The sequence below is a fragment of the Ammospiza caudacuta genome, chromosome 12 (assembly GCF_027887145.1).
Source record: "Ammospiza caudacuta isolate bAmmCau1 chromosome 12, bAmmCau1.pri, whole genome shotgun sequence".
In the NCBI taxonomy this organism is placed as follows: domain Eukaryota; kingdom Metazoa; phylum Chordata; class Aves; order Passeriformes; family Passerellidae; genus Ammospiza; species Ammospiza caudacuta.
In genome coordinates this window covers 13,840,770-13,867,996 of record NC_080604.1, presented here as the reverse complement: position 1 = coordinate 13,867,996, position 27,227 = coordinate 13,840,770, and the positions used below count along the sequence as shown (strand labels likewise).

The following is a 27,227-nucleotide window of genomic DNA, read 5'->3' as shown; positions in this document are numbered from 1 at the left end:
CTGGAACCTGACAGCCAGTTACCAAAATGTTGCTGGGTTTTGGAAGGCTGCTCACTCAAGCATGGTCCACGAGACAAGCAAAGAAAGGGATGACTAGAAACACAGACCACCTGCTTACCTAAACATTTGACCTCCCCAACAGCATAGGCAGAGGCTGCTCTGGGTTTGTTGGTAACAAGTGCAAGCTCTCCAAAGTACTGCCCTCTGTGACACCGGGCAATCTCCACCTCTTGATTGGCTTCTTTACTTGTCATGGTCTGTCAAACAGTGCAGTTGCATTATTTGCACACAGCTCTGTCCCTGTACAAACCCACAGTTAATAATCCCAGACCCTTTATACCTGTGAAAGCTCCTTAGTTTCAGGCCTTCAAACTAGCAACACCCAAGTCATGGTAGAACAACTCAACACCAGGTTCAACTGGAAGTTGGGTAAGAAAAATGTGTGCCAGCCCACCAATTCTGAGACAGGCAGGTATCTACTGCTACAGCTTTGGGAACTGCTGCTGTGTAGCCTAACACAGACTTTGCTTTATCATGCACCACATGCTGCTCCCCTGGCTGCTTCAGACTGCACAGAGACCCAGGTGTTGGCAACTAGGTGTTGTCAACACCTAGTGTGTCACTGAAGATAACAGACCCCACACTTTGTAATGTGCAATCTTCTACAATCATGGAAGAAAAGTTTTATCTCCACCCTGAAGGCCAGGGAAAGTGTATCAGTGTGGGAAGGGATGGGATGGGTTGAGCTGCAGGCTCTCTCAGTCTCTCACATGTCAGGTTAGTTTGCAGAGCAGCAGACAGAAGCAAAAGACGTTGGCACTTTAGTAAAATGATTTCTGGCTGCTTCAGAGCAGGTATGGGATTTTACAACCTACATCACATGAATGATGATGATCAACATCATAAAATATTATATTAAAATAACTCAGGGTGGGCTTTTTCACATCTCTTGTATTAATCAGTCAAATCACAGATTGATCAATACAAAGCCTAATCAATTTGAACTCACCTTGCTTTTAATCAAGATTTTTACTTCTCCAGATTCTACAATGTAAAAACAGTCTGCTTTGTCACCCTGTGAAGAAGAAAAGCTAAAATAAATTCTTTTTTACTTGACTGTGAAAGTATGTATAAATGGCATTCATGCATTCAATTTGAACTAGGCCTTCTGCAGAAATCTGCTAGAATTGACAAACAATCAGATTCTTAACATTAAAAGGTGACTGGTTGGGTAATACAGCAGAGGGGCCCACAGGGAAGGAAGTATTAGTGCACATCATTCAGTAAGGGGGCAGGAGGAAAGGAAAACACAAAGGAGATTGATGATATATAGCAAAATCATTTAAATGAAAATCTTCTGATCCCAATGGAAATAGGCAATAGCTAGTGAAACTAAGCAGAACCTAGAATTTTCAGAAGCAAATTTTAATAAAACAAGGATTTTATTTAACAGTGACTCTTTCTTTCAGTAGGAAGAAGGTGCCATTAAACTCTGTGGCCCTGCTTGAGCAGAGGGGTTGGACAGGGTGACTTCCAGGAGTCCCTTCCAACCTCAACTATTCTGTCATTTTGTGAGATGTTCTAGAACATTTTTCACATCTCTCTCAACCTCATCATGTTTAAAATCTTCAAGTGATCCCAGTTTACATCTGCTCTGGAGAGCTCCACCAGCACTTTATAATTTTATCTGTGACAGGAAGGACATTTCCTCTCTATCTTTGCCCCTGTGGGCCTGGCATAGGGCTGGAAGTCAGAGTGGAGATCTGCAATGTGCCTCCTGCTACAAACCAAAAGCAAAGGGACTAAAGGCTTCAGGGGGACGAAGGCTGGAAAAGGAACTGATAAGGGAATGGGAGCAGCTCACCAGAAAATCCTGAAACAAAGTGAGGAGAGAGAGAAATCTGACATTAAGTCAAGTGGAGAAGGAGATGAATGTGATGGGAAGGATGGAGAGAAAGGGTTGTAACTTGAGTGTGAAACAAGGCTGGGAGAAGATGATGCAAGATTTCAACATGGAGTTACAAAAGAAATTGGGCCTTTAGCTGAGCTTCCTGGGGATGGTCATAGGCCATCCAGTGCAAACTTTTCATTCACCACTGCCAACCATCACAGCATGAAATAATGCTCTATGCTAACTTCTGAAAGAGTAACTGCTGAAAGAGTACTTTATTTTTAAAAAGAATGGAAACAAAGTGAGTGGGAGATACCCTCATAACACTACTAACAATCTTCAAGTGCTTTAAAGCTTGCTGCCCTTAACTGAAGGGTCAAATTCCAGAAAGGTAATTAAAATTTTAAATTACTCACAAGGGAAAAGAGGTTCCTGGTATTGATGCAACTGCTTTAATTTAAGAGTTATCATATCTTTTCCAAGCACAGAATTTCATCATCTCTAGCACTGTACTGCCATCACCCAGACCTATCCAAACTATTAATCCTCTTTTTAAGGATAATTACATCCTTGCCCTTAATTCAGTTATTAAAAAAGAATAAAACCAACTGTGTAATTGGATCACTGATGGTATGAATTCCCAGTTTTGATACTGATTTATAAACTCTGATTTTGTTGAGAGTTCAGTTTTCTCAGGGTCTTAAGCAAAAGAAATTTCAACTTTAAAAATTGAGGGTATTTTTGGAGTGAAGTAATTTGACAGTTATCACCAAACTTGCTTCCTATATTCAGTTATGTGACATTCAAGACAATTAAGATCAATTATTCAAAACACTATCAAGGAACTGTATTCTGTCTATACAAGAACAACACTGTAATCAAAAACCTGCACTTTCAGGTAAGCCTTTCTTGCATTAACTTCTACTTGAACTGGAGCACTTTTACAACACAGCAACCCACAGCTAGATTTGATGCAAAAGTCCAGCGTTTGTAACAGTGTTCAAAAAGTTGTTTCTGTCACAGCCAAAAAAAAAAATCAAACAGCTACAGCTTGAGTTCATCCAGCTTCATGTTCTACCACCCTGGCCTTGATCTACTGCAGCAGACAAAACATTCCTCAGTCACTGAAGGACTCAACTGAAACCAGACCACTGAAATACCTCAGGAAAGCACAAGAAAAAACAATGGTTTCAATTAACACTGACAGTTTCTTAGAGCTAGTGAGTCCCTGTTTAATCTGGCCTAGGGAAACTCTGCACGGGGGATTTCATGGTAAACTCCATAGACATTTAATTTCAGCTCCTGAAGGTACACTCATCTTGAATCCTTGCAAAGTCTACTTAAAAAACACAGATGAGAGAAGAAATACCAAGAAGCTAAAGTAATAGAATAAATTTGCAGCAAAATACATACTGTCTATTCCCCAAACATTCAAGAAGTGGTCAAATAAATCAGAAATAAATATTAAAAGAATAAATGCCAAGGTGGTCCAAGTAATACAACTCTGCAAGTCAATTCCAAACAGAAAAAACAGAAGCACAGAAAGGAGAATGATAAGAAAGAGAACATAAGATTTCAAGTACCTGAGAAATGATACGTTCCCCATCTTGGTACACCTTCTCTCCTATAACATCCACTATCTTCATTCGCTCTGATGCCTGCAACAAAGAGGAAAATTAAAAACAATAACCAGTTATAGTTTATCTCTATGAACCTTTCTGAATCTCTATGATCTCTCCTGAAATGAACAGACATTCAGTAGACACACAAACACACAATTTATAAATATAGCCCCAGTTAAGTTAAGTTAAATATAGTCACAGTTAAGACTACCATAATCAACAGAGAAATAAAATTGTCTAGTGTCCCATCCCTGGGCTTGTCTGACCACTCAAAAAATATCTGATTTGGCCAGTGTAGAGCAAAGGGGAAGGGGGAAAAAAATCTTTCAGATGAAATGTGTTTTGAAAAAAACACTCTGAAAAATGTTATAAACTTCCTAAGAAAAAACTCTAATGAGAAATACAAAACATTTCAAAAATATTTTAACCACTATATACTTAAACACATGTGTGGGAAGAATTGTGTCCAAGAACTCATTCCTGGAGTGAAGAGGAGGGTGACATGACCAGGACAAGGGCTGTGCATCGGGAGCAAGGGCAGGAGCAGCACCTGCCATGCCAGGACCCATGCCTGAGTCTTCACAAACAGGAAGGGAGAAATGAGTTCTCTCCAGTGTCTCCCACCACCCATTTAGAACCCCACAAAACAATTTCACTGCTTCAGAGCAGCACAAAAAATCATACCAAGAAAGGAAGAAAAGCCTAACAGTTAAAATTCAGCAGATGATTCAGTTGCAATCAATCCATTCATTCCCCAAGTGCACCTTCATCTTGTCTATCTTTGAGAAATCAAATTCTGGTCCATGCATGATTCAACTGCAATGTGTCATGCAAAAAGCCATCTAGTGCTAATGAGTTATTTTGCTGTATCTTTAAATATTTGAGTAATTTCTGTGCTCAAAAAAAGTCACATTGATGGAACCAGTTTAAGCCAGGCACTGAGAGAGGTGTTGTAATTTATCCCTTCCACAGCTACAATGTATGTCCAAAATAATACACAGTAGAGGCTGTTGTTCACACCTAATGATATTTGCAATTTTGTAAACTTCTCCCAAGGGGATTAAGAGCTCAAATACTAAAGATTAATGCTGGAAAGCGTTTTTTTATAAGGAAAGTTAAATTATGGTTTAAGGCAGAAACAGACTAATGTAAAAGCAGGTTGGTGAGTTCCAAAAGCCCTCTGACAACACAGGGTGAATCAGTGGAAGTGATAATTTCCATATTGTTCCTAAATTCAGGCACCACACACCCCAACAGGGCAGTGTGACTGCATTCGCAAGTCACAGTGCTTCCCTTTAGCAGTTTAACTCCTGAATATTAAGTTAAGCTTAAAGCAAGACTTTACAGCTCACACCTTTGTATCAAATTTAAAACCATTCCTGGCTGATAAAAGGTCAGGTGTCCACTGACTGTATCCTTACTTCACTATCACACCCTCACAAGAAACCACAGCCCTGACTACCACACTGCACCTTGATACCTGTTCCCTGAAATACCTATTTTTGATGTGGGTTTTTTTGTGTAAAGAACTTTTTAAAAATCAGACTGAGATAAAAATCAGCAAATCGCTATTGTGAATAAAGGATCCGAGGGAAAAAACCCCATAACTATTTCAGCAATGCAAATTAATTTGTGTAGTGTATGTGATACCAAAGCAATATTTTGTTCTAAGCAAAACCAAGAGATTTCTGATATAGATAGCAGGAACACTGATTGGAGCTGCCGCTAATGCAAGAACTTGATGCAGATGTCTCTGAGAGGTTTTACCTCCAAGGATTTAAGAAGGGGCACAGACTCAATAAATAATTCATACGTCTTCCTCTTCTTTGCGTTGTTTTTCAGTATAATTCTTCTGAACGTCACTCGATCCTGCAAAAACAGCACAGAGAAATTCATTATTCCTCTACACTGAAATGCTCCCTGTTTGAAGACCTGACAAACATGGATCCAGTATTTACAGCAAATGCCAGGGCTGGGAAAGCAGCTGCTGAAGTGATACCACATCCACTATGAGTGCAACAGCTCCTGTTAAGAGTACTTCTGGCAATAAAAGTATTAAAAAATAGGGAGCTGTAAAACCTGATCTTTCTCAGACAACTACTCAGGGATTCAATTTTTATTCTGTCTTATACAGTTTTTCTGGGTTGAGTTTTGGGGGTTTGTTTGCCTGTTTGCTAATATATATATATATCATGCTTCTGCAGCAAATGAAGAAGTTTCGCTCTTCCTGCTGAAGCCAGTGAAAATTGGTATTTCGAGCACTTGTTAAGGCAACTGCAGAAGTAAGTCTGATTGGATTCTTCTCTACTTGAGTCACAGATTTCCAGCGTTGAAGATTTACACTGCTCTCAGGTCAGGAACAGAGGATCAAACGCCAGGGGGACAAAATCCCTCCGGCCCCGGCGGCGCTGCGCCCCGCGGCCACAGGGCGGCGCTGCGGGGCCGGCGGCTCCGCCAGGACCGAGCGGAGCGGGAGCGGCCCCGGGAGCGCGGCCCGAGCGGCACCGGCACCGCACGGAACCGGCACGGGCACGGACACCGGGCACCGCAGGGAACCGGGACCCGGCACGGCAGGGCACCGGCACCGCACGGAACCGGCACGGGCACGGACACCGGGCACCGCAGGGAACTGACACTGGCACCGCAGGGAACCGGCACCGCACGGAACCGGCACGGGCACGGACACCGGGCACCGCAGGGAACTGACACTGGCACCGCAGGGAACCGGGACCCGGCACGGCAGGGCACCGGCACCGCACGGAACCGGCACGGACACCGGGCACCGCAGGGCACCGGCACCGGGCACGGACACCGACACGGCAGGGCACCGGCACCGGGCACCTCTCAGCGTCTGCCCCACCGGGATCCGCCAACAGAGCCACAGCTGCAGTTCGCCGTGTGCAGCTGGGACCGTAAGTGTAAAAGAACAAAAAAAGTCTGAGGACAGGAGCAGAAATTTGGTCAGGAAAACGGTACCAAAAAAACAAACAAACAAACACGAAAAACAACAACCCAAAAAAAAACTAACAAAAAAAACCAAACCAACCCCCCAAAAAAACCCAAAAAGTCCCAAACCAAACAAACAAAATACCACAAAAAACCAAAAAACAAACAACAACAAAAAAATCTCACACCAACGAGAAAAAAAAAAAAAAAAAAAAAAAAAAAAAAAAAAAAAAAAAAAAAAAGCCCCACAAAAAATACCACCCCAGAAACATCCTGAGAGCCATTCCTCCGGTTCCCAAAACCATCAGCTGGTTTTGTACCTAAGCAGCAGCATTTTGAGGTGAAGAGGTATTTTCAAGCTAAGTGGACATCTTTAAGGGATGCAGGCTGCAAATAATTATTTAGGTATTTGAATAATAAGGACTAATAGAGGTGATATAAATATACTATATATTATAAGTATATAATATAATTATATACTTATATATACTATGTACTTCTATATACTATAAGTATAATGAGGACTAATAGAGGTGGTATCAGTGGAACATTAAAGTTGAAGGATGAGGAAGATGAAAAGCAGGATGGTATTATTGTTATCCAAAGTAGAAAAACAGATGATAAAGCATAAGGGATTTTTCTGGTTTTAAGGAATTCTTCAGTGGTAAAAGTGTCTTCAAACGTTTGTGTTTGGAGAAGCAGAAAGATGCAGAAACTGGGGGGGGGGGGGGATTGTAAAAGCATAAAAAATCAGAATTCACCTGCTTGAGAGCATCAGTGAGGGAGGAAAAGCAGCAGTGTTTGAGCAAGAAAAAGCCAAGCTGTGAAGGCAGCAGTGAAGGCAGCGAGTGTGACCGTGAGGCTCCCCCAGACACATTCAGCAGCAAAGGCTGAGGACGTTTCCCTCCTCCAGAAGGGACCCACTGTGGTAACTGCTTTGTGCCTGAGCCTTCCCTGTTTCTGTTGGCCTAAGCCTGCAATGCAGCAGGAATGATCCACACTTCCCAAAAGGCAGATAACCAAAGAGCTTAAGCAATGACTTCTGCATACTAATAAAAATATGTGTAAATTACATTAGGGACAAAACAGTACAATAAAACATGGCAACAAACAGAGTAACTGGAAGAAATAACTGAAGTTTGAGATTAAAATGCAGCCTTAGTTAATAAAATGTTACAGAACAGATGATTAGCAAGAGGCCCCTATTCATCTACACCTTGCTAATTAATTGAATATAATCACAGAAAAACTAAATCCAAAATTAACCCAATTTCTGCAGTTCTTTTCAAAGGCAAACTGAAACAAAGAATAATCTTCTCATTTTCTTCCTTTTATGAATGAGTTCAGTTTGTAGCTAGCCGCTTTGTTCTGTCTTCCTTCAGAAATGAGATTCTGACATTGCTCCCTGGTTGATTTACCAAACTCTTTTCTTTTACATCGCAAATGAAAAGGAAGTCAGATCCCCCAGCAAGGCCAGGATGGCAGGAACAGCCACGGGCAGCAGCAGCTCATCAGCCCCACAATCAGGGTCACAACACGGCCAGCTCCCAGCGAGGAGCCCGGGGCTCACAGCACTTGTGGCTTCAAAGCTCTGCTGATCGCACAATCCACTCATTATGCCAACCCTCAGAGATGAGTAAGAGAGCACTGGGAAAATAACCCCATCCAAACAGTGCAGAGAAAAGAACTAAAAAAGGAAACTAATGGCTGCAGCTTCACATTCAGCACTGCTGGGCTAGAGACAAAGCAACACCATCATTTAGCTCGAATCTCCTAGGTCATGCTGACCTGAGAACCTCTTCCAAGGTAACAGAACCAGAGTTTATTGTGAAGGAAAACAAAGCTTTGGGCAGTTTTCTGGCCCCTTTAAATTACAAACATCCTCAAAAAGATATTTAACACATTCCCATTCCCTTAAGAGACAAAATGGTAAGAAGGTGAGTTGAAAATAAGGAACATAATTTAGATATGATGCTTTAATGGCTCCACTGTCCTCTGCAGGATGAAAACAAAACCAGGAGGTTTTTCTTCCCCACTAACAAAAGCCCCAATTACAGTAAAAGCAAAACTATAAAGGGACAGATAGAACTAGTGATATAGTTTTTATAGACAAGTTGTTCCAGAAAGTCAGCCAAAAAGATTTGCACAATGGACCTGTCAAGCCAGGAGATGAGATAGCAGGTCCTGATAAAATACCTATGAGCAGAGGAGCCATATCAAGAGGAGCTCTGGACACGCTGAGGTACTGCTTAAAATATTATGATATGAGAGCAACTTCATTTCCTTACCAGTCCCCAAAGGGCTCCTTCTGTTGTGGCAACAATGGTGGCAGCTCTGGGAGTGTTGTACATCAGTGCCAGCTCCCCAAAACTGCCGTGGTTATCGTAGCGGCCCACACAGCGAGACTGGTTGTCTTTTGCTACAACAATATCATACAACCCTCTGGAAAACAACAGAACAAACACTTTTTAGTAGACAACATCCCAGTACAAACCTTGAGAACAACTTTTTGCTGTTATACAAATAGTCCTTTTATTGCTGTGTGAGATGGAACTTTTTGAGCTTTCCAACTGCCTGATTCTTGGCTGCTTCTATCTACACTATTTTCACAATAATTGTCTCTTACTAAAGCATTTCTATCTATACTATTTTCACAATAATTGTCTCTTGCTAAAGCATTTCACTCCTGATAGACATGGGCAGGATCTACTTCGTTTCCTCTGCACAATATTTTGACGTTGCTGTTCTGGCCAAGGTGAGAAGCATTTTCAACATCTTTAACAGTGACATTTCACAGCACGTGTGTTACCCAGTGAGGCCTCTAGAGAGACTCGGATCCATCTCCACCCATTTTCTCAGTGCCAGGATTGCTGCAGGACCTTTGGGACACACTCAATCCAACTGCTCACCTGCTACTCTGGGTTTGCCTCAACTCCAGCTTCAGGGTATATCATACCCCAAGATGCTCTAAACCCACTGATATCTAGGTAAGATCTCTGAACAGGAAATGGTAACTGGTATTATAAAGTACCAAAAATGGTATTATATATCCCATAACATCACTAGGCACATAAGTAAAAAAGAAAATGAATGACCAGAAATGGTACTAGGTCAGGAAGGAAGGCACATAAGACTGCACAACAACCCTACCAGATACCTTATACTCTGCTGCTTACTCACACCTAAGAGAGTAAGAAACCAGCAGCATACTAAAAGTAAACCAGAGAAGGATTACTATTGATGGAAAGTGTCACTAATTCCTGTAATGCTGATATCTATTTAATGACTCTGAGAGGCACCAGAGGCAACAATCTTCAGAGTTGGTTTTTTTTGATCTGGAAGAGCCAGATGTGAACACCTTAAGCAAAAGCAGCAACAACTTCCATCCTTCGGCCTGAAAGTAACTTACTAGTGCCATTTATTTCCAAATGACTGTAGCAATGTAACAACCTTCAGTCAAGCATTCAGCTGTCTTTGGCCCAAGGACTAATCTGGTGATGCAACACTGGGTGACCTTGGCTCAGCTTTACTGAGAAAACTGTTGCTGAGCTGTGAGAGTGTCCATGAACTAAAGCCCTGCAAGATAAGAAGAATAAAAACAGGCCCAAGTGTAATTGTTGAGAAGGTAATCGTTACGAGCCCAAGGACTCAAGTGAAAAGTACTGACATGAAAAAATATAAAACCCTCAGGCAGAAAAAGAGGAAGAGGGCAGCTCAGCAAGATTGCGGATCAGTGTGTGCCACGAGGCAGCAGAGGCTGCCCCTCCTGAGCGATGAGTGCTCAATCAGCACAGACCCTGCCCTGCAGGTGCCTCCTCAGCAGCAATGAGTGTCCCATGTTCAGCCATGCAATAAATAAATCCCTCTGAGCTCTCCCCTCCTTGCACAGAGCACTGAACTCCTGCTGCACCCTCAGGCTGTGCCTCCCCTGCCTGCTGCCCCTCCGTGCATGGTGAAAGACACTCAGACACCTGGTGAGGAAGTACTGCAAGCAGAAGGATTTAGGAAATAAAGGCCTGTGTCAGAACACAAAGTCACTGCTCATTTAGACAGAAAGAAACTAATTCTCAGGAATATTCAGGCATTAATTACTTGGGAGTAACAAGACATGCCTAATCATGGAAGAGCTGGAGTCCTCCGAACTTGCACTTGCACACAGTGGAAACATTGTGGTTTTCCATAAGGACCAGGACTCTGCTATTCTTTTGCATGAAAAATTAAGCATGGAGGAGATGTAGGAAGACTGGAAAGGGAGAAAGGACTAAAAATTCCTTCCTGCAGCAGTTATTCCTAATGACCAAAAGCCAGCAAAAAGAGTTGCTGTGAGTTACTGCTCACAGCAAAGGCTGCCATGGTGTCACTGGACAACACCAATTTATGCTCCTTCACTGTACAACCTTTCTGTCACATACTCTTAACTTGGGAACAAAACAGAACAAAAACCTAAAAGCCTGAAAACTTCCAATACAATTATCTATGGACAGAAAAAGCCTGTTGTGGAGTATCACTGCATCAGTAGAACAGAGACCATAAAAGCATTTACCTGAGTGCCTAAGTTAAGGTTCCATTTCACTTCTTCATTTTAGGTTAAAACTCATAGCAGAGAGCTTTTAATAACCAACAGGGTAAGAGCCTTGCACAGAAACAAATCAAGATAAGCTGATGGTATCTAACATTTCTGAGAGGCTCCCAAACCGAGTTTAAGGTTCCTCAAAATCAGGAACCACTGCTGTGCACAGATCTCATCTCTGCAGGGCTGGTGGCTCTGCTCCCACAAGCTCTGATCTGCAGGACCTTGCTCTTATCTGTAACAGCCTCATCTCTCTGCTGAATGTGGCAAGAGAAGGAACTCAGCCTGCCTAGCCAAAGACATGGGACTGGATGGAGGGAGAGCAGTTGAGGAAGACAACAGAGTGCAGAAATAGGGCACTGGTTTAGCTACTGGGGTGGGATAGCAAAGGACAGGGAATGTCTGGAATACGTTTGATGCAGCCCTATGTTTTGTAATTTCACTAACCAGAAAGGGAATGTCCTTAAAATGAACAAAAAGCATTTCAAACAAACAATTTCTAACCTAGAAATTCTTTTGCAATTCAAAAGGCAACAACCTGTCTCGAAGAACTGCTCTGAAAGCATTTCATACAATATTAATGGTGCCATTATTTCAGTGATAAAAAGATAACAGTGCACCAAAAAAGCAGTTTGCTAAGATCATGTTCTAACAGACATTTATAAATCACTCCATAATATTCTGCTTAACATTACAGTTTTGCAGAAGGAAATAAATCCATGTTCTTAATTACTCTTTGGATATGGTTATTCAAAGTAATATCAGCCAGATTATTTTCCAAAAGGGTAAAAGATACTCAAAATGTCCATGCACACAGGTATGTATTATATGCCTGTTACACATATATGTGATCCCCAAAATTATGATGTGAATTTGCTTGATGGAAGAAATTCCAAAATGGCACCTTAAACTCTGCAAATACAAATCACAACCAACAGAGGCAGAGCACCCCCAACTCTCTCTGAAGCCAGTCATAAAAATAATGTCCTACCCCTACCCCTTACCACAGAGCTACTTTGCTGCTTTTCCCCCTCCTTCCTTCAAAAAAAAATTTAACTTGGTCTAGAGACAACATGTAATATGGCTGGTTTTAAGCTGTGCTTATGATGATAGGCACAAAACCTAAACTGAACAAATAATTTTCCTTCATAAAATGTCCTGTAGTAAACATTACTTGCCATTTCTAAGAAACTGAAAAAAACCCCATCCTCTACATTTCACAGGCACAGCTGCTTACCGCTCAACGACATAGAAGTTATCTCCATCATCCCCTTGGTCAATCACATGTTCCTGAGGTTTCACCTTCCTCTCAAACATGGCATCAAGGACCTGAGACAGCTGCTCCTAAAAAACAAGCAGGAGTGGGGGGAAAAAAATCAACTATCAGAAAACACACCTTAGTGTTACTGCTCTGTGGGAAATGGATTTATAGAAAATCCTTAAAGTTGGACAGAAGGTCAACTTAAAGTCTGACACTGCTGGACAAGGGTGAGCTCATTTCATTTGGTCTGGATAGTGAACTGGAACTTTTGTACACTTTACTGTACAAAAATACAAGCAACACTCATATTACAAGTTGATTTCCACTAGCAGTTCACTCCTTTCCACCTTATTAATATAAGTTCAGTAATGCAGACAACCAGACACAGACATAGAAGAGCCATTATCTCAAATATATGTCCAAATGTCTCAATTTTCACATTTCACTGCCAAAGCACACACCTACCTTTGGTATAATCTGACACGGCTTCACTGCAATGGACACACATCAATTCATATCAACAGTACATTTATTTCATTCATTTCATAGAAATGGCACCATGATCTATTCTATTCACCTATATCTATTAATCTGTACTATCATCATCAAAGAGCCCCACTCATGATCAGGACTGTACTGAACAAGACTCTCCACAGACTCATTTTCCTGGATAGCCTGTTCTCTTACAGCAGCTGCAATTCTAGCCCCAGATGAGACAGGACAGGTACAGAAGTGGAGCCCAGACAGAAAATGGGATAAAGCTGATCTGCACAGCAGGCTCCAGCTGGGTTTCCCTGTTGAACCATGACTAAACTTCCTTTTTTTGCAAGCAGCACAGCCAGGGAAACTGTGAAAGCCAAGAAAGACGACACCATATAAATGCCTTGCCTTGATGCTGACCTGCTTTACCATCTTTGCTATTCCCAAGCCCATAACAATATACTTTCACTGCATTTTCAATGACCAGATGTTCAAAGCTGAAGATGTAGATCACAGCTGAGTTTCTAAAAATACTCTTCATCAACACACAAGCCAATATTCATGCTGCTGATACACTTGAAATATTTACTGCACTCCTGAAGTTGGGAATTATCACTGCAGCATCTCTTGGCACCACTACACTGAAAATATTCCTTATCTTTTAAACAGAATTCTGTTTTCTTGTCTTTAAAAACTGTGTCTGGACTTTTAGATCATATTAACTGTACATAACAAAAAATAAACTCCATTTAAGATTTCCTTAAAATGCTATTACCTGATCTAGGTTTTTGAAGAGCAGGATATCTTTACATGCTTCCTGCAGTCTGCATCGCTGTTCATCAGTTTTTGGATGAACTACCTTTAAAACAAAGTAGAACAGAACAGTCATGACAACAAAGAAATATGATTACAGACTAAACCTTCAGCATGAAAAAGCAGAGCACAATTTAAGTGTCAAAAGTATACAGTCCTTTTTGTTTGCATAAACAGTATTTATATATAAACGTACAATGCAAGACAGAATGAAAGACATGTAAGAAAAATACTATATTGACAATTAACATATGAAAAATAACAGCGAAAAAGACAAGAAAGAAGAGGATGCCTTTTTCCATTCCATTCCCTTTTCTTCTAACACAGCCACAGTCAAAGGTTGAACATATCAAACAGGGGAAGAAGGGAACAGTTTTCTTCCTGAACTCTGGCTATGTTAGTCCCAGTGTAACTACGGTTGGCACACAGGCAGTTTATATCCTATATGAGACATCCATCCAATATTGAATAGGCATGGCTTTTTCCTAACAAAATTACTTAAATAAAAGCTTTGTTGTTTGAGATATTTTGTTACTTCCTTCTATTTATAAGCATCAGGTTAAAGGAATCAATACTCATTGTATCACAAAAATGTTTATATATGTGCTTGTTAGGGGCTAATAATGAAAATTTATTAAAAAATTAATTACCTGACATGCACCACATTAACATTTCTTATTTCTGGAATAACAAGGATTCCAAAAACCAGTTATACCAGTAGGCATTTCTAAAAAGTTCTTTCCATAGTTAAAAAGGTCACAAATCCTTGTTTTAAAAGAAAACAAAATATTGAATCATCAGCCAAGAAAACTAAGACCTTTGATGGAACAAATGTGTCCAAGTTTACAAATATTTGAATAATCCGACACACTCACAGTAGGTTTTTTTTTCTTTTTATAGCACATGAAAATTATTTACAAAGTATATTTATTAAGTATCTCTTCTTTTTTAAGAGAAATTATATTAGACTTAAATCTTCATTGCAGAAGTGTAAGCATCCTTTGCAATGGAATCTGGAAAGGAACACCAGAAGTCCAGGGAGAAAACAATGATTCCCAAACAGGCTACAAGATTTGCTCATACAAACCCACCTCTGAAGAAATACCATTACAGTATCTGGATTTGCAATTCCTAGAAATTCCCAACTTTCAAGAACAAGAGAAAAAACAGGTGTCCACAGACTTAAAATATTTCAACCAAGCATTTCTCCTACCCAGGCAGAACTGCTCTGACAAGAAAGACAGTAAAAAGCATGTGAGGAATTTTAAGCACCCATGAAGAAACAGCTGTGGTAAAGCTTAACTAATTCTTCTTAACAGCATTGATGATCTAGGAATTGCCTCAACAAGCCTTTAAGAGAATTAAGAAAGGAAAATAGCAAAAATTTTAAAGATGGTAGAGTTAAGCACAGCTCTCAAATCCTTTGAAGTAAAATTGTACTAAAGCTGTAGTGACTAAAAAAGCCCATGAGACAAAGTGGCTCTGAATTTCAAAGCAATGTCACTTTGCCAGTGCCACCACACCACGCTCAGCAGGAAAAGCACAAGTGGTAAGAAAAGTCAATGTACATCTGCCTGTGAGTCTGCAGAGAGACCCATGCATGCAGTGATTCCCCCACTCTTACCCTTTGTTCTGTGTCTTCCTCCTCCTCATCTGGATTGAAAGCTTCAGCACAAACTTGGAAGAAAAAGAGAGAGGAGATAAGTAAAAGGAAGTAATTACATGAGAACAGCAAACAAATCAGTTTAAGTACGTTTCTTCTATCTTCCTACAGGAAAAACAAAATCACTTTTCATTTTGTCATTATAATGTCAGAGGCTCAAACTCTGTCTGCTCTCTGAGCAGGCACAGCATGGCTGTGCTCAGACTCTCATGTAAAAATTCTGTGACTTACTAAATAATCTTGCCTAGCAAGTACTCAAGCATGGACACAGATTTCCTTTCAACTGGTATCAAAGCTTAACAACCTCCATTCAGATTCATTTACAAGCATCTTCTCTAAAATGCAGGAGAAAAATACTGCTGCTCCACTGCTTTGTTCTTTGCAGTGCCATGTACAGAGCAAAACACTGAGAAAGGAGCACAGGGAAGGATGAGGCACTCACTCCACCTCAACTCTGATTTGCAAGTGAGTATCTATATTTTGGGAGGTTTTTTGATACAGAGAAATCATGTTTTCACAGAAATTAATCTGAGAAATTAACCATCAGCTTCACCATAGTACAGTTTAGGGAAAAATAGCATTTAGTCCCATCCCCCACACGTTTCTCTATCTTACTACATTTTAACCAAATTAATGTCAACTGATGATACAAAAACAACTCTAAAATTTACAGTGTTTTGTTTTTTTTTTTTAAAGGATGAGAACAGTTGTGGAAAAGTGCACACTACAGAGCACCAGGACAAGGCTCTGCCAAACATGTCATTATCCCTACAGGATCAGCTGAAAGACATGCAATAATGCAGAGCTGCTGAAATTTCAAACCCTTTTTGTTCAGTTTTAATTCTTCAGAAAAGGCTTATCTACAGTTATCTCAGCATTTACACACAGTCTTACAACACTAAACACAGACACTTTGGCCACCAAAAGCTCACAGTTCTAGCTCAGATTTTCTTATGAATTCATGGATGTTTACAGTTCTTGCATGTGGAAGGGATCTGCACATTGTAACCACCTGTACTGACAGCCCTGTTTTCATCGAGCTGTGCTCTTACCTTCATAAGGGTGGTCTCACTTCTGAGGTTATACATTACTTATAAAATTTTACAAGGAAACATAGACAAGCATTTTCCTTTGTACTTTATCCAGCATCCTGACAATAGTGAAGACTTGGCAGAATGCCCAGAAGCTCACTGCAATGACATCTAACTGCTGAATGGAGTAAGAAAGTATAAATAAAAATCCAGAATGTCTAGAATTCAGCAACTTGTAAATAATTTGAAAATGCACACATCTATTGACCCTGTCATTGTGCACTCAGTAGGACAATAAAAATGCAAAACTCTAGCACAATTTACTAGGAAAGATTTATTTAGTTTTGTGTGTCTTGATTTTTTTTATTTAGTATTTTTTCTCCCTAAATAAAAGATACAAGTCTTTCCTAGGAAATTGGTTTTTAATTCATTTTTTTCCTGGAGAGAACAAGGAGACTCAAATACAACAACAAGCATTCCACTTCCCAAACCACAAAGTAAAAATGTAATCATATAATCATCAGGCATTTAGGGAGTAAGTATTGCTCATACAATAAATCCATTTAACAATACAGAAACAGTTTATTGACAGTGCACCTACCACACACATGCTTTTAGCTTAACAGAGCCACCCACACTTAAGGCAGACACTTGACAAAGGATAAACAGAATTCTTCCCCAGCTGAAAAAGAAGTACAGTCCATGCCAGAGTCCAAGGATGGCTGGTTTATAGGAAGGTGGATGCCCACAAAGCTGCAGAACTTGGACTGATAGGCTGATCCACTTAATATGCAATACAAAGGCACTAACAAAGAGAACATTATTAGCATTTTGGTGTGAAAGCTTCCTCCTCCTTCCATTTTACAGTAAAGATCAAAGTCTATTGTGAAAGCTTAGGATTTTCAAATAAGGAACAGTTACTAAGAAGAAAGGCTCCGTGGTTTCAACAGTATGGTGAAACTGAAGATAATTAACTCTTCGTTTTTTACAACCAGTGAATCACAGAACTCCAAACTGGAGTCCAATTCTCTATGAATTCAGAGATCACTGTACAACTAGACCATTCTATCATTCAAATTTTAATATTAAGTTGCAAATTTGATTTTGTTCCTACCTCAGCTGCAGGGAAGCTATTTCTAAGAATGCTTCAGAAAATTCAGGAAATTTTCTTTAAGATTTCCTTGGGAAAACAAGTTTTATTGCCACAGCTAAAACTAGAGCATCAGAGCAAAACCTTATCTCAAAACACACATCAAAGCAACACAGTCATCTGTAATTTCAGTATGAAATGGCTTTGGTTATGGTTTGTAAATGTAGGTTTCCCCTACTTCATCTTACCCATTAAGGGTGAAAACAGGTCCCAGAGCCCACCAAGGACACAGACTAGGACTTAGTGCCCTTCCCTTACATATGGAAATCTCTTCTGTAATGCCCATGAATGGGCACCACAGAAATACAATCAGAAAATGGCAAAATACCACTTCTTCCCATGCTGTCACATCGAATGCCTTCCCATTATATTTCCCATTCTTCAACCTCCTGCTGGGATTTCTTTTTCCATGCAGAAGAGCAGGCCAGATGTTTTGACTCCAACCTTGGGCAGCTCTGATTGACAGACTCTATTTATTTGCAGGCAGAGCTGCAACATTTAATGTAACATTTCTGTTGTGGTATACTTTAAAAGGGGGAGAGACACAAAATTCTCAAGCTTAATTAACATTGTGATACTCTGGAAAGCCAACAGAAAGCTTTTCAGCCCACTCCTAACAACCAACAGTATTTTCCAAATACTTTAAAACAATGACTAATGAAAAGAAAAAGCAGCATTACATCAAACCCACCCCATGTTTTATGGTGCAGTATGACCAATTTTTCTTTCCACTATTGGTAATTGGTAAAGCACTTGGGGAAATATGTACTGTTCAACATATGACCTGTGTGTCAGTCTTACCTGCAAAATGTTTCATGTTATCTGTGCTGCTTTGCTATTCTTCTGGCTGTAAGGGACCTCCATAACTACCCTAAACTCTGCCAACCCCTGTCAGAAATCCAGGGAATTTCAGGACTCCTGAAGGTTATTCATTTGTGCATTACAGTACAGCCAGTCCTAATGAAAAAATACCTGATCTTTCATCATGACAGAGTGAAAACAGCCTTGACCCATTATTTGGTAGGTGACTGAATTCACATATTAACTATTAAAGTGTCCCAACAAAACACACTCTGAAGCAAGCTTGTTCTCACAAGATTCTCCTGAAAAGTGCTGTTTTAAAGGCAGTTGGAAGGGATCTCTCTCTGAAGATCATCCAGTCCAGCCTACCCGTCCAAGAGGAGCTATTTGGAATTCTGGGCTACTTTGGGGCTGACCTGGAAACCTCCTGAGGCAAAGATGGCACATCTCTCTGCCAACCTGCTCCAGCATCCACAGGGGAAGAGGTTTTCTGAACGTGCAACCTAAAGCTCACCAGTATCTCCATATAATTTGAAGTGACTTCTGAAATCACACCTTGCCTAGTTGAGATTTTCAGCACAACTCTGCCCTTGAGCAAGTGCTAAGCAAGAATCCATCAGTGGAAGTTGCACAGCAGTGTGACACATGTACAGCTCTATCAGCTCACACCATGCAGACCAAGCTTCCTTCCAAATCCACCCATACATAGTTCAAATAGCTTTGGAACATTAAAAAAACAGTTTTCAATTTTATGAAGCTTTGAGATAAAAAGAAATTCAGGCTTTTATCCTACCATCTACATTTAGTCTCTCTTAGCTTCTGCAGCAGCTCTCATGCTGCACCTTCTTTGGCTTTCAAGAACATCTGTTAACACTTCTGAAGGCTCAGAAATGATAGAGCTCCATGGCTGCTTTGTTATGCAGGTGACAGCATCTGAAAGCAGCCGGGATCTGTGGAGCTGCAGCAATGACATCAGCAGTGGATGGGTGAGGGGGAAGCAGGGGTGGGGAGAGAGGCAGAAGCAGCAAGACAAGTTTGCCAGTACAAACACCACCTTCGTTTATGCAAGTTTTAATCACTCTCAAGATAATATTGTTCTGCAAAATAAGCGTTTTGTCAAGATCAAAGTCCTTGAACTCTATAGAAATCTGTATGCAAAATAACAGTTGAGCTTTTAGCTCTGGCAAGTTAATACAGCCTCCAAGAGAAATGCACACCATTCCTGTCCCTGAGAGATCTCTGCTTTTTGCAAAATAACAGCCAAGAGGCTGATACCTGAACACCTTCACACACACACAAAAGAAGGAAATTTAAGTTCTATGTTTTATGTAAGGTGAATGCATTATTAATATTTCTATTGCTACTGAAACAAGTAGCAAATAGATGCCCTGTCATGCTCTCTTTTCAATTCTGGATCCCACCTGCAGAGTGAAATCCTATTCACTCTTCCTTACTTGTTAGGGTGCATCATCTCCAATTGATCCTATCAGACCCATTACTAAAAATCCACTCAGAGCAGTACATGTAGAACCACTTTTCCAGTTATTTATTCAGATGAGTAATTTTAAACTCTGTTTAAGGCAGCGCTCTTTGCATTTGAGTTTGTCAAAGCTTCAAGCATTTTTTGAGTCTGTCTCTCAAGGACAGATGCATAGGCTGTTCTGGGAGCACCATGCCAGCTGGAAAGATGACCACTGCCAGTGGCTTGTCATTCCCTCTGACAGCTGAGCTGCACTTCAAAACCGTGCACTCAGATGAATTAGGAAGCTTGAACAGCACTTACAGGTCTTTGCTGGCACAGCTAAATGTGATTTTCCACACTTGGAAAACAACTCCAAGTTTCCTCTCACTTCTGTTGCTGGTTAGCTCAGAACTTTTTGGTTTAGAAATTGCACTTTGTTTCTCAAGTGAAAGATCTCACCATGTCAAAGCAGACGACAGATTCGTACCTCGATCCAGCAAGTGGGAAACAGAACCTGCAACCATTTGCACCACCTGAGCCATTTTCACATTTATGACAGTTGGAAAGAAAAGCAACACTGAAACCCAAAGAACAGTTAACGTGTTCAGGAAAATCAGCCACTTCAGCCTTTAATTCACTAGTGAGAACTGACTGAAATCAAGGGTAAATTTTTTGTTAAAACCAACGTTATTGCATCAGCCCAAAACTCAGATCTTGGGTCTTAAAAGACGGGTCTGTCACTTCATGTGCCACATGGCAATCTCCAGATGCAGGATAGCCCACAAGAATACCACCTCCTGACTTCACTCTTAATTCTCACAGAGGTATAACTGAGACATGATTTGCAATTAACCAGGACCTGAGCAAAAACCACCCCATCAACCCTTAGTCAAATACCAAAGCAGAATATTCAAACATGCAACCACTTGCATGACCATATATGTCAAATCAAGTGTCAAAGTTTTTTCAGTGGAGAAATATTTAGAAATGATTCATTTCAGGGGGAAAGGAAAAGAATGGATTTTCAGTTCTTGTAACAGCTTCAAATGTCATTTAAAGTTAAAAGGAAAGTAAATCAAGTAGGTTCTTCACAGGCAGAGTTCTTGTGTGTTACAGATTAACTCCAAAGGCACTCAGACTCAGCACAGCTGTGCCAAACCAGCTTTGTCCAGTCAGGATTCCAGGTTCAGGCACACTCCACACTTGGTCCCACAGGCTGCTCATGCTGGGAAGCTGCAAAGATCACTGTGTCAGGAAAAGAAGCCCATGAGACACTGATGGAGCCTGTAAAACCCTAAAACCCTGCACTGTTTCACCTAGACATGCAGAAAGCCACTCATTCACAACAGGTTGAAGCGTTCACCTGGCTCTACCCAAAGTCACCTGAAAATGCCCAGCTCTGATGTGGACATCACCTGTGTTCCTCAAGGGCCATTAATTTAATTTAACAGAGCAGCAAAACTGAGGTCCAAGGTGGAGCTCGGAGAAATCCCACTCTAGTTCACAGTTGGATAACCACTTTTACCAAGAGAAGTGCATGATTCATTACAGTGCTTGCTGCTAACCTTGCTTTTAGAAATCTCTGATAACCATTTCCTCACCACGATTATGTACTTCCCAATAGCATTATCTAAATCAGACTTCTCCAGCTTGTTCTCTTTCCATCAAGAGAGAAATGCGACACTTCCGGTGACAATGGCTTGTGACATTGTCACACACTCCCACCTCATACTACTCCTCAGTAACAAGTTCAGCACAGACTGCACAATCAATTATAAATTCCACCTTTTATGATAATGGCTTTTTTTCTTTGCAGGAAATCCAACTTTACATGCACAGACACCTTTTCTCCCAAGATGCCTAAGTAATAAGCCTAACATAATAAGCCCTTTACAATTATGACAATTGGCTGACAACTATTTCCATAAGTGCATTTGCTTTATGTATTCTGAATAATGCAGTTTTCACATATTCTTATTACATTCATACAGATTAATAAAGATCTGATTTAAGTGTTTCTTTAAAAGGTTTTATCATCATATGTACAGTAAAACAACTGAGACAATGCCTTACAGCAGAATAGCCATTAAAATATTTTTTTTCTTCTACTACAGCAAGATTTGGCAAAGTATTTAAAATTACATTTCCCTAGGGGCAAACGAGAACTTTGATGATGAAAGAAGTAGAATAATAAACGGAAAGTAAATAATCACAGTCTCTTTTAGATTCATATCTTTACACACATATAATGAAAGCATTACAAGCAGACAATACTGCTTCAACTAGATTTTAAAGACAAGCATAAAGCACTTTTAACAAGATACAATGTGTTCCTACTTAACTATTACTCCTAGGTAGGCTTTGTTCAGGGTTGGTTTTTTGTTTTGTTTAACTCCTTCTGCAGCCTGCAGGATTTGGCCTGGAAACCAGCCCCAGCTCAAGTGATTCAGGGACACAGCACCAGACAAACCACAGACCAAAGGCTTCAGAGCACCCAGCAACCTGCTCCAGGGATCTGGGAGGAAAAGACTTTCCCTATCATCCTAAGAGGCAACTTGTTGGGGGTCTTACTGAACTGCAACAAAACTTCAGAAGACAATCCTCAGCTTATATATCTTGATTTAAATACTCCTCCTACTCAGGAGCAATTAAAATGAAATACTTGTGCCAATGTAGGACTAGAGAGAGAATTCTCCTAAGCACTTCTCCTACCTCTCTGGCATAACCAAATGAACATGACATTTGCCTTTTTTTCTTTTTTTTTTTTTTCAACTAAACCAACAGCTGTTTATCATTGTATTTACTTCATATAGTTGCCTGTTTAGTTGTATCAAGGCACAACTTTTACTTAATGCTCTTACGTATGAGTTATGCCAAATGTTTTAGCTTTTCCTTCCACTCTGCGTGCTCACACATTGGAGGGTTATATTCTCTCACCTCACTGAAGACACATGCTGCAGGAGAATAATGACAAACCCATGAGGCTATAAATCCTAGCCTATAATTTTTGATAATTGAAAATTTACAGTTTCCAGAGGACTTATGATGAAAGCACTCTGGTGATAAAATAAACACTCCGCAGGTCTCTCCTGCCTGATTCCACAGAATCATCTGCTGACTAAACCACACCTGGGACTCCTGCACTTGGGGCTTCCATTTCTCAGCTCACAAGAAGAGAGCCCAGCATCCCATCAGACACTGGGACTTGCAGTAAGCGATAAGTCTGCATGAAAATTAAAACAACAAAAATACTTCCATCATGGTAGAGGACTAACAAAAATAAGAAGGTTTTCCATGTGGATGCGCATTGGAGTAAACAGCTCTGACACTGACAGTAACTACCAAAAGCAAAATACTGCCCTTTCAATCTTAAAACAGTAATTTACAATTTGCTACTTCTGTTTCCAATTCCCTTTACTACATTTAAATAGAATGGAAGCAGGTTATTTTGGAGTTATACATTATTCCATCTGGTGAAGCCTGGGAAATTCAAATGGAGCAAGCTTTATTCTTGCAAGTCAAGAAATCAGAAGACTGCAATGGATAAACATGCTGCTGACCTTGTTCAAGCCTTCTAAGAGAGCCTTACTGATGAGATAGTCAGCCATAAAAAAGGTCTCCTGGAAAACATGATGCTACTACTATTTCAGAGCACACAGATTCACAATTGTAGAAGAAAGCCTTCTGCTTTAATGATCCTGGTTTAGCCCATCACATAAATTTTAACACATTTCCAAATGTGTTACGTAAGCAAGGCAGATAGAACCAGGAATTCAGCACCAATAATGCTCATGTGCCTGAAACAGTGATACTTTCTCTGAGTTAAAAACAGCACAGAGAATGTTCACTTTCCCTTCAGTTTACATCAGAACACCACAAGTTCCAAGAAATGGCTCAAATATACACCTTCCCCCCCTCCCCAAAAAAGGAATGTAGCTTACAGGCTTTTAGTTGCAAACTGCAGCTAGAAAGGAGAATTTAGTTGGGGAATAAAACAGGAAAAGTGGTTTTCTAGTACAGAAATAAGAAATTTTCTTTCAGTTTACAGATCAAGGCATTTTTTTTTGTTTTATAAGTGCAATTCTGCCATATGAACTGCTAAACCTGCAAGAAGGCAAATAGTATTTTAAAATCATCTTGAGAAAAGTGCAGTAAAGCACTTTCTGCCTTAAAATTTCATTCAGCTACTTCTTTCTGACATCTCTTGTGACAGAGAACCAAAGCATGCCAAAATGTTAAAAGGCACTTCTGAAATCAATTATATGATATGATTTTCAAAGATTTCTAAAGAATGTCCAAATATGTTAAAAACCACATTATCCTGAATAGAACAACTAACACCTATTTACCTGTAGCAAACCAGGAACAATGAAAAATTAGCATGGCTTGACACAAAAGGATTGTGTGCAGAGGAATGACGTGGAAGCCCCCAATTCCCTGTGCTTGGAAACTGCTGCTTCATTTCCTGGCACACTGGAAAAGCAGGAAATGTGGGAAGTTACTGTTGGAGCCCTTGAAGAAAATCCTGGCAGCTCCCCCCATTCCTGTGGGGCTGCTGAGCAATTCCAGTGCCCTGGTGAGCACCAGCCATGGCAAAGGTGTGACTCCTTCACTCATTCATCTCCAGGATCAGCCAACTCTGGATTTAGCATCTCACTGAATAAATGAATTGTGTTTGCAGGAAATACACAAAATACACACTTGAAGTGGTCCAGCAAAATACTAATATTGGATATAACTTCATCAGCTGAAACTTGTGTGCCTTCTTGCTGACCAGTTTTGTGTTTTTCCATCAGAGAACATTAGAGAGCTTAAGAAAGTTGGGGTCTTTCCTCTAACAAATTTTGGAGACACGGGAAAAACACATCAAATCAGGTAAGTGCTTCAGGCAGCCAAGTACCCACACACAAGGCACCTCCCAAAGTCAAGCCCTGACTCAAGTCTCTCTACAAATGAGGGCTCACAGCAGCTCCTCAGACACCTTTAATATTTCCTGAACTGGGCTTTCATAATGCCATTATATTCCTTACACTGAGTTTTTTGGTATTCCTATAACGTTTTGTGTTAATTTGGGCTACACACAGACTCAGCAAGGTGTTCTGGTGTTAAAAATTTCCAGGTAGAGTTCATGAAAGTACATCCTTTCAAATTTAAATCAAGTCTGTTTAAACTTTTCTCCATGGATGGACTATTTGACCTATTCCACATTTAAACTGAAATTACAGCAACCTAAAGTTGATTGAGGGTATTAATCAATATAGGAGCATAACATCTCTGACTCTGTCTAAAACTTTATATTAAAACAGGGATGAAGTGCAGCCTTATATATTCACAAGAAAAATGGAAATCACATCTGACTCTGAGGTCACTCTAAAGATACATCACAGCACCAGGTTTTGCGCCAAGTATAAAATTCTCTGTTTTAGCCTGTATTGTGACAGGCATTTTGAGATTTGTGTGTTTGACCAACAAACCATGGTGGAATATTTTCATCTGGGCTTTAATTCCCATGTTAAAAACCATCCTGAGTTCAAAGAACAAAAACAAACAAAAAATTCTCTATCACACAAAAGAGAAAAGTTTAGTTCCAACCTATCAAAGGGAGAACTAAATTTTATTTCAATCATCAGCTGAAGGCTGATATTTTCAAAAGTATTTATGTATACAAAGATATGGACCAACATTTATGCAGGCTTGATAAAGACCTTTAATGTAAAACAATTAATGGAAGTTAATCACTTGCACCTTTTGCTACCTGAATACTTTTGGAACACTGATCCATACTGCATTACTTGCTAAAAATGCACATAGCTAAACTTATGCTCCCAACTGCTAAGGGCTAATTTCAGTTAAAACATTTGACTTTGGACAAACAAGTTCTAATTCTTATGTTACGCTCTGGCCATGAACTATTATTAAGAAAGCATAAATAAAAAAGATGAAGGATTAATTCATTCTACTCCATTGTAGCACTTATGTGCATTAAGCAGACTGGATCAGATTTGTTCTGACCAGGAATTGTACTGACTTAAATTTTAAGTACAGATGCTCCCAGTGCTGTATTTCTCTTTGTGTCACCAAAAAAATCCTGCAGAATTGTTCACAACACTGTGAAATCCAAGTAATTGTGAAGTCATGACTATTAATTTCCAAAAATAAGCATTTTATTATTCACTGAACGTCAATCACATGCCAGGAATTTTTAAATAAGTCCCAATATTGCAAACAGAGAAAACAAGCTTTTTTTGTTTAACGAATAATGATTCAGACACTTTCTTACAGGAGAGCACCCACACAATTTATCACCACTTTCATCTGTCATCCCACATGCTTGGCTTTTGCTCATATCAACATTTTTTAAAATTAATTCTTTTCACTGTAGTTATGATACTGGTTTTGCAACCATTAGGGCTAGCAAAAATCTACAGAAGCTTCAGGTTGTTGATACAGGAAAACTGTGCCTTTTATAAAAATGTGGATTTTTGAAATCTCTTATCATTTATCACCTGCCTGAAAATCTATCAGCAGAAGTTATTATGCTATCAGTGTTGTAAGATGGTGAATAATCAATATAGAAATTAATTAAATAGCTTCAAGAGAAGAAACCAGATCATGATTTTCAAGTCAACCTCTGATAATCAGATAAATACACAGAGAAGAGAACAGCACAGAGAAAGTCAGTCATCACTCAGTCTTCCTCCCTTGATGATTTCAAGTGCTGAGATTTTTATCACTGAAGTAGTAGAGAGTATTCTGCAAGAGAAATACTCAAAACAACCTCCCAAGAGAAGCATTGCCTCTTGCTTCACTGCTGCCATTTAGATGTCCTAATTTAACAGGGTCCCAAAACAGTCTTTCTTACCAAATACTAACATGCTGTGTGGCAATAATTAACAGAACAGCTTTATTAGAAAATGATTTTTGTTAAAGCTGTCATTTTAAAGCACTAGAAGCTACTAATAGGAATTTACTATGTGTAATATTATCATATCCTGACATCTCAACTTGCCAGGGTGTGAAGAAAATGCTGCATTGCACTCAAAAGCACAGAGGAATATCAGACTTTAGCAACATATGTGCATTATGAGATGATTGCTCATTTTGGCAGGAGCCAGACTAATGAAGAGTTCAGGGTAAGGAGTCCCCACCACCATCAAAATAGAGAAGAATCAGTGAGCCAGAAGAGCCAATAGTGAAGGCCTCTTATAGAAGCTGATGTGATGAGAAAAGAAAAAGCCAAAAACTGACAGGGAATATTGATTTATACATTATTAAAAAAAAAAAAACAAAACAAAAAAAAAAAAAAAAAAAAAAAAAAAAAAACACCAACCAACAAAAAAAACCAACACAAACAAAAAAAAAACTCCACCACACCATGCCATAGTGTCACATCAGATAGCTAGAGACAAGAGAAACATGGAAAATACTGATTCTGAACCCAGCATCTGCTGGGGACACTGACAATTGGCAACTGTCAGGGTTCCACATAATGCTCATGTTTGTTACACACAGGAAAACAGGATTCAGGAACATTTCC

At 39.9% G+C, this 27,227-nt stretch overlaps 1 protein-coding gene across 1 annotated transcript in view; it reads right to left on the bottom strand.

Annotated features, from left to right (window-relative positions):
- The window catches only part of PRKAR2A (protein kinase cAMP-dependent type II regulatory subunit alpha), a 60,029-nt gene that overhangs the window by 4,521 nt on the left and 28,281 nt on the right, over positions 1 to 27,227 (bottom strand). Inside the window, exons 3-10 of the mRNA XM_058812840.1 lie at positions 15,208 to 15,260; positions 13,546 to 13,629; positions 12,267 to 12,373; positions 8,748 to 8,901; positions 5,281 to 5,382; positions 3,475 to 3,549; positions 1,010 to 1,075; positions 119 to 257 (exon numbers count right to left, since the gene is read on the bottom strand). Of these exons, the coding sequence (XP_058668823.1) occupies positions 119 to 257; positions 1,010 to 1,075; positions 3,475 to 3,549; positions 5,281 to 5,382; positions 8,748 to 8,901; positions 12,267 to 12,373; positions 13,546 to 13,629; positions 15,208 to 15,260 (780 nt within the window). The remainder of the gene's footprint in view (positions 1 to 118; positions 258 to 1,009; positions 1,076 to 3,474; positions 3,550 to 5,280; positions 5,383 to 8,747; positions 8,902 to 12,266; positions 12,374 to 13,545; positions 13,630 to 15,207; positions 15,261 to 27,227) is intronic.